General features: G+C 40.9%; 1 protein-coding gene across 2 annotated transcripts in view; it reads right to left on the reverse strand.

Moving 5' to 3' along the window:
* zranb3 (zinc finger, RAN-binding domain containing 3) overlaps nt 1–8,482 on the reverse strand; it is a 148,691-nt gene that overhangs the window by 98,824 nt on the left and 41,385 nt on the right. For both annotated transcript variants that reach the window (XM_014010675.1, XM_014010674.1), the window contains exons 7-9: nt 2,756–2,875; nt 1,528–1,707; nt 1,222–1,398 (exon numbers count right to left, since the gene is read on the reverse strand). In XM_014010675.1, the coding sequence (XP_013866129.1) occupies nt 1,222–1,398; nt 1,528–1,707; nt 2,756–2,875 (477 nt within the window). The remainder of the gene's footprint in view (nt 1–1,221; nt 1,399–1,527; nt 1,708–2,755; nt 2,876–8,482) is intronic.

The following is an 8,482-nucleotide window of genomic DNA, read 5'->3' on the forward strand; positions in this document are numbered from 1 at the left end:
GTCTTGAAGCTGTCATTGACAACAAAGGCTTTTGTACAAAGTATTAGATAAATTTCAGTAAGTGAAAGTGGATCACTTGGGTTGTTACCAACATCTGGTGAAAATTTCATGTCATTAGCACCTCTAGTAATATATTTACTGAGAAAAATGGTGACGTGTTCAATACTTATTTTACCTGCCGTATCTGGTGGATTAATTATCTTGTGAGCACAATGTTCGCTTGCTCAAAGTAAATAAAGTACCGCCACTTTCTTTATTTCATCCGCCATTAAACAGAGACCAGCAGAGGAAAACAACAGAGGGACTTAGCTACACCGAACACATCTGACCTAAAGAGCACAAGCAGCCAGCTTGACGTGTTGGACACGTTTTGGATGCTCAAAACGTAGCTTGAATACCTTTTATTTATTTTAACTCAATCCTCTTTTGCTTATTTGATTTAAACTTATTTGCTTTCCATGGACCTCCATCACACAATTTTTCTAGCGGGGAAATGACATCAATAGAAATATGTGGAGCTGGATTTTAATTTGTGCAATGAGACAAAATAGTCTTGTTGTTTTCAAGAGATTTCACCTTAAAGAAATTAGTTAAGTAATTGATATTACAATACAAAGAGTTGGATGCTGTCTTGATATTGTTAAATTTTATATATTGAGAAATAAATATGTTAAATTAAAAAAAAATTTATAATTAAAAAACAACACACACAAAGTACCAAAAATTGGTACCGTTAAGTACCAGTAGCGATTCCCAGGTACCGAATAATGGTACCAAATCGATACAAATGTCAAAGGTACCCATGCCTTGGCAGAATGTTCAATCAAAAACCCTGAGTAGACCAAGACTAAGGTCTTCAAACAACTCTAATCTAATAAAATTCACCGAGTCAGACAAACTTTCTTTCTTCAAGTAGAAGTCGTTGAAATCTGTACCAGGTAGGATGTTACTTGTTGATCATTTCACCACAGAACCACACTTCAACATGTAAGTATTTGCACAGAGGAACATTTTTTGATCTGATAAGCCCAATAAAACACATAATACATAAAAGAAAACCACATCTGACACGACATMATTTTGTTTGAATTCAACTGTTTTTACACAACAAAACAAAAATAGGTAATTTTGATAAATTGTCTCAATCAGATACCAAAAACAAATAAATAAATAAATAAAGAAAGAAATAAAGAAATAAATAAACTCTTTCTTCCAACTTACATGAGTGAAGAATATGCTGTCATCTGTCACATTTCCCGTGTTTCCCTCTGGTGATAGCACCATMTCACTCGGCGTCCAGGCATCAGCAAAGCTGAGGAACTCCCACTTGTCCTTGTCACCCTCGTCAGCCTTCAGGTATTCCTTCCTGCCGTTCAGGGTGCTACCAGTAACCGTTTCCTAAAGGACATGCGACATTCAGCTCTGAATCATCAACACACGAGAGATAAAAACTGAGACAACGCAGATGCCTATTTTCTTCCCTTCAGATTTCCTCTGTAATGTTGCGTTCATTAGTCGTAACGGTACCTTCCTGTTGAGCATGGCCCACATGACCGTGTCAAAGGTGCCTTTGGCGATGAGGTAGTGGACATTGACAGAGGAGGTCTGCCCAATGCGGTGGGCGCGATCCTCCGCCTGCTTGATGTGTCCAGGGTTCCAGTAGAGCTCGGCAAACACCACATGGCTGGCAGCGGTGAAGGTCAAACCCTGGAGAGGAAAAATAAGTCCATTAACGATGAAACTACGCTTTATTTTATTGAAACTCTTTAAAGGGATCCCTGATTTGTTCTAACAGACTTTATTTGATAAAAATATATTTTAACTGGAAAATAAAGACTGTAAAAATACTGTAGGCTGTTTAATTTTGTAAATTTTTAAAAATATATTTTAACACTGACGGAGCCATTTTATTTACATGCAAAGCATTCTGGGTAAATGATGATGTGGATAGGTCTTCGGTGCGAGGCTGCTAGCGAGCTATATCCACCCTGAAGGTTAATCTTGGACAATATCTGATGATCGACTCTTTTAAATGAAACCAGAGAGCGTTGACAGAGAGGAGAAGGTAGAAATGACTCAGCCTGTAAATGAAAATATGGATGGAGGACAACAGAGCTGCTTCATGGAAGAAGAACCTCAGCTTAGCCTGTTAGCCTTTGCACTAGCACCGACGCTATATACCTTATATGTATTAGCTCAGTGCTAGCACGACAAACAAGCTAAACTGAGGTCCTCCATCCATATTTTCAGTTACAGGCTGAGTCATTTCTACCTTCTCCTCTCTGTCAACGCTCTCTGGTTTCATTTAAAAGAGTCGATCATCAGATATTGTCCAAGATTAACCTTCATGGTGGATATAGCTCGCTAGCAGCCTCGCACCGAGGACCTATCCACGTCATCATTTACCCAGAATGCTTTGCATACAAATAAAATGGCCCCGTCCGTGTAATATATTTTTAAACATTTAGTTAAAAAATGATAAAAACTAAAACAGCCTACAGCATTTTTACAGTTTTTATTTTACAGTTAAAATATATGTTCATCAAATAAAGTCTAATGTTACCACTAATCGGGGAYCCCTTTAATGAAAGCCTTTCTGCATGTATATAATAGGAGACTTTAATTTGGTCTTTTTCTATTCGTAATATATCTGTATATTGGTTATTTTGGGCCACTTCAAACCAGTTTTACATTAGTACTTACATTTATCTAAAAAAGTAAACTTTTAAAGTGCTGTGAGTTTTTATAGAAGCACCTGACCAGCCGCTTGAATGCTGAGAACAGCCACCCGGGTTTCTGGGTCGCTCTGAAATTTATGGACCAGCTGAATCCGTTCAGATGATGGCACACTGCCATCGATTCTGATGTAACCTGCCTGTCAGAACAGAAACGAGACAACACAAAATTAGATTTTCAGATGAGACTTTAGTTGGGGGGGGGGTGTATAAAGTTGCAGCTGAGCAATGCTCAAGTTCCCCCAGGTTAATAATGAACATCCTGAAAGATGCTTGGCACTCCCTTTAAATGTTTATTTTTTTAAAGAAATGAAAGAAATAATAAATACAGTGCAGACACTGTACCAGAGAACATAAATACTAGGAAACAAAGGTACCGAAAAACGAAGGGGATGGGCAATGACCTCTTAAGGTAGATAGCRTTTAGCTTGAATGACTGTTTCCTGTAGCAAAGCTGCTGAATTCAGCAGAGGTGTGTTTGCATGGCTTGAATGAACCTTTTTAATGTGTAAGAGAGTCACTGTATTAGCAAACACTCCTTCATTATTATATGTTTTATAAAAGGACCACCTGGATAAACTACRACCCGTATTGTTGCTTGCACTGTCCAATGAATGTGATTCTGAAAAGGGGATGTTTTTTTCCGTCTCTAAAAAGCTGCCACAGATTWGAGCCATGACAATAAATAAGAGCAGTAATGTATTATCTTTCCCTGTATTCTGAAAGAAATCTGTGAATGAACCGAGGGACCTCAGTGAACTTGGATTTGTTGAATAAAACGAGAACATTTTATGGAACATTTGTTTCTACCAGCCCTGCACAGCGAATCCATCAGTCCGACACTGTGTTCCTGCGGCGCCGCTCTCTGTGTCATAAAACATTCACAGGTACTGAATTAAAAAGACACATTTTTATTTTCATCCAGAAAGCCTAACAAATAACCTTTTGAGCCACTTCGACAGCAGGTGAGAGATGAGAACGAGAGAAGAATGAAAAGAAGGGCACGCCGTGATCGAGGCGTGTTGCTCGTCGTTCCGTTTTTAGCTCGTCTCTGTTAATTGGCGAGCGCGAACACGCCGGAGAGCGAGCGTCTCGGTGAGGAACGCGTTATCACACCTCGCGCCATCGTTTTTTTTCTTCTTTTTTTTCTCATTGAGACGACAACTTCTCGACCCCGGCGACACGCACAAGTGCACGCACACTCCACTTGTTTCACAGGTTGCTGGCTGCCAGCCTGAGAGAATTAATTTGCTCRTAATGAGAAAAAAAAGAAACTAGAAAAAAGTTTACTTCCTGAGAAACAAAGTAACTTAGGAAGCTGTTTTCTTCACAAAACRTGTGTTATTATTTAAATATTGTTCCTTTACTTAACTACTCACCTGAAAGTGACTTAAAAGCAAAAAGTGCTAATAATTCACATGRGCTAACTGTCAGTTTGAGCTCAATGTGTGAGCTCAGAGATCATTACCCCGTCAAAGTAAATCAGAACGATAACAGAAAAGCAGCAGGACTGCAGATGAAAGAATCAAACTTCACCGCGAGACCAATTACCTYTGGTAAGAAGGGGGATGTGAGGGGGTAATATAAAAGCATTTGGAGCGTTTAGTATTTCCTGGTTACCTTCGATAGGAAATGAAAACCTCAGGAGATGCAAAAACGTAATAAATGAGAACTTGTGGGGAATTTCAAACAGTGATTCCAGAGAGGTTTCAGAGAGCAAAGTGAAAAACTGTAAGTTGTATTGTGTACCCTGATATTTACAGAACGTTAAAGCTCTTAATTCAAGCTAAAGCTAAAGGACATAAAGAGTGATATGTTGACTTCGGCAAATTCTTTTCATTGTCTAGGAGCAATAAATTTAAGTGAAACCCCCTGACAACTGGATGAATCGGTGCAGAAGTTTGGAACAGGAATGTCAGGCCCAATATCACTGGCAATAAGTTTAAAGACACATTTGCTTTTTCACCTTTTTGTCATCGTCGAGACCTGAGCATCGCTTCGACAAGATTTAGGGTTGGTACGGGAAGCCCAAAGAAAACCAGAATTAGTGTAAAAAAGGTTACTGCTTTAATTTACCATTTTTACTGCGCTGTTGAAGCTATTCTTCACCTAAACAGACAAATCTTCTGTGTTGTGAAAACTGTAGCGCATTATTCTGGTGTTAGCCTCATTCTTGTTTTTCTTCTGTGGAGCTGTCTCCATCTCCATCTTCTACACCAGAGGTCTTCAGCCCTGCTCCTCATGACACACTGTCCTGCAYGTTTTAGCTGATTCCCTGCTTTGACATAATTGATTCAAAATATTAAATTACCTCCTCAGAATGTTGTCACTTTAACACCTGTGCTACTGCTCACATTTCACCATAAACCCGTCAGTCATTCATTATTCCAGGCAGGTGTGTAAAACATGCAGGGTGCTGGGTCACGAGGAACAGGGTTGAAGACTTCTGTTCTACACCTTATCTGTAGTCGAACCAAAAGGTTCCCAGGCCAAAAAATCACAAAACTGAAGGCAGCATCTGAGGAGCCTTCCTGGCAGAGGATATCCCAGGCTTTAATGCAACGTCAGCAAATTAAACAGGAACACAAATATGGTGGAGTTTTATTTATTTATTTATTTATTTATTTTTTCCAAGTTGGTGTAGTTTAGAAGTTCATCGCAGTCTGGAAAATTTGTTTTCAAGTGTATGTTTAGCAACTTAGCTGTTGAAATTTTTGCTGCGATGAAATGTTAAATAAAAAGCAACTACAAGTACTGAAACTGGAGCTAAACCCAAATTTTTGTTAATTTTTTTACATGTAAAATAAGTTATTCCTCCAGTGAAAAGACGTGTGAATACATGTTTCAACACATTTCCAGACATATCCAGAGAAGCTCCAAAGGGAGGCATCATGATCAGAACCATCTCAACTGACTCCAGCAACTCTGAGCTCCTCACCCGATCCCCAGATCTGCATTGCGTCCGCTCTGTATTTCCTGCGCATGCTTCTCAAAACACCTCTGGGCTTCGCAGCACAGCAGAGCGGATGCAATGCAGATCTGGTGTAACTCTAAGGCTGAGCCTGGCCACCCAACAAAGGAAGATCAGTTCAGCTGCTTGGATCCAAGATTTAGTTTTTTGGGTCCTAATCTAAATCTCATGGCCACAGGTGAGGGTTGGACTGTAGATGGACCAGTAAATCCAAAGCTTTACCTTTCGACACACTCAACTCTTTCTTCACCAAGACAGACTGAATCAACACTCTTGTTACCCTTCAATCCATCTCCTGCTCCATCTTACCATCACTCAGGAACAAGACGCTCAGATACCTGAACTCATCCACCTGAGGCAAAGACTACCCCTCACAACTCGAAGGAGGTACTCCACCAGTCTCTGGTTGAGAACCATGGACCTCAGACTTAAGGATGCTGGCTTTGTCATTCCAAAAGTTGATAAAAATTTGGTTCAGACATCGCTCCAAAACCATTAACAGACAAGGCTGTAGTGGTGGTCAGATGATGAGAAATAACTTTGGGACTCTGAATTTTAAACATTGTTTAAACTTAATATTTGTTCATTTTAGTAAAAGAAAACCAACAGACTGACACTTTTTTGTGAAGTTTAGTTTTCTGTCAGGAAGCTGCAGGAGGATACGAAAGACTCTACATGCAGGATATTAACACCAGCTGATTGTGGCCGTCTAACCACTAAATATTCCAACTCTGGTGCCTGAAATTCTGCCAAATGGAGCTGTAGGTGTGTCACCGTAATCAGGCAGGTATTGTGTTAAAAGCATCTCCAGCAGAGGAGACGAGTTGTAAGTTTACCAGCGAGTATCTGATTAGAAGATAAATCTGAGGTGGAGGGAGGTGACCGGAGGTTAATTGCATGTTCTTGTTCTACATTCTGAGGAGGGCAGAATCATCCGTTAATGTATGTAACCATTAAGACGGTGAGGAAAAGATGCATATGTTCGTCATTTTGTTTTGATATTTGAAAGAATTACCCCACTCTGCACACCACAGTTGATGAAAGTCTCGCCAYCCATTTTGTGTGTTTTAGGCTGCGTTCACACAACGTCCTAAAGCTCGGATCTTGTTTTTAGCTTTGTTCAGATTCTGATTTAAAGTGGATATCTAGTATATATTAGCTTCTGCATATATTACTATACAGAGCGTAACACTAAATCATACTACAATTTATCCTGATGCATCTTAATAATCCAGGTAGAAAATCAATAATAGTTGAGAAGGTCCTCTGGAGGAGTTCTTTGTTCAGAACGTCTCTCCTCCAAGAGACTTCTTCATTCTAAAGCTTAGGTTATGTTTGACGTGACACACAGGGCGCGAGGGGGTTTGCGTCAAAAGTTACGCAATTGCGGCGTCCCCGACCCCGCGCATTGGCCCAGCGTTGTGTCCTGGCTCATGGTCGTGCACCTCCGAAATTTTGAAGCTCCACAAAGGCTGCGCGCCACTCATCGTGAAGGTGCTCTCACTGAACAGGTCCGAATGTACCAGCATCTGTATGATCCCTCCATGAGAGATCATAAAGACAACCAGATGGCACAAAACTCATGGAAGGAAATAGCAACGGCTTTAAANTCGTGAAGGTGCTCTCACTGAACAGGTCCGAATGTACCAGCATCTGTATGATCCCTCCATGAGAGATCATAAAGACAACCAGATGGCACAAAACTCATGGAAGGAAATAGCAACGGCTTTAAAAACAGATGAGTTACTATGCCGGACGACATRGAAAAATATTTGCGACCGGTTTGTGATCCTGGAGGAAACAAACCAGTGTGGCTCTCTCAGTTYGTGAAGCACAGAGAAACAGATAATATGGAAAAAGAGGTAAATGTGTTTACTTTGTTATGTGTGACGTCAAGCGTTTCTTCTTCTTCACTCTTCCCGACTACTTWTCCKCTGCTTTGGYACCGTACTGCCATCTGTCGGTGACGGAAGAACTGCGATAACATGAACGTCAACTATGTTTTCACACAGCGYRCGGCTCAGGAGTGAGCACACTCCACTGAGCTTGCGCAACAACCCAAAGCGCGACTATAACCCAGCCTTAAGGAGTTTCAGGTGAACTCAGTGTTTTAAGCACTGCCTCCACATGGTCGTCAAACAAGTTTAAGCAATGACAATCAAAACTGGTTGTTCATATGCAAAAGAGGACCATCAGCCTAACAATTGAGCATTTGTGCCCTGAATATCCCTATTGTCCACAACAGTGTAAGAGGGGGACAATTGGCCCTGGAGGCCTCGCTCAATAACATATATTTTCTCTTCTTAAAGATGGCTTCYTTTACTCCTCTCTCAAACCAACGTTCCTCTTTATCAAGGATGAGAACATCMTCATCTTTGAAAGAGTGACCACTGGCCTGTGGATGAGTGTAAACTGCAGAGTCCTGGCCTGTAGATGAGTGTAAACTGCAGATACCTGGCCTGTAGATGAGTGTAAACTGCAGAGTCCTGGCCTGTAGATGAGTGTAAACTGCAGATACCTGGCCTGTAGATGAGTGTAAACTGCAGAGTCCTGGCCTGTAGATGAGTGTAAACTGCACAACCTTGGCCTGTAGATGAGTGTAAACTGCAGAGTCCTGGCCTGTAGATGAGTGTAAACTGCACAACCTTGGCCTGTAGATGAGTGTAAACTGCAGAGTCCTGGCCTGTAGATGAGTGTAAACTGCACAACCTTGGCCTGTAGATGAGTGTAAACTGCAGAGTCCTGGCCTGTAGATGAGTCTAAACTGCAGAGTCCT

The sequence above is a fragment of the Austrofundulus limnaeus genome, unplaced genomic scaffold, assembly GCF_001266775.1.
Source record: "Austrofundulus limnaeus strain Quisiro unplaced genomic scaffold, Austrofundulus_limnaeus-1.0 Scaffold72, whole genome shotgun sequence".
Classification (NCBI taxonomy): Eukaryota; Metazoa; Chordata; class Actinopteri; order Cyprinodontiformes; family Rivulidae; genus Austrofundulus; species Austrofundulus limnaeus.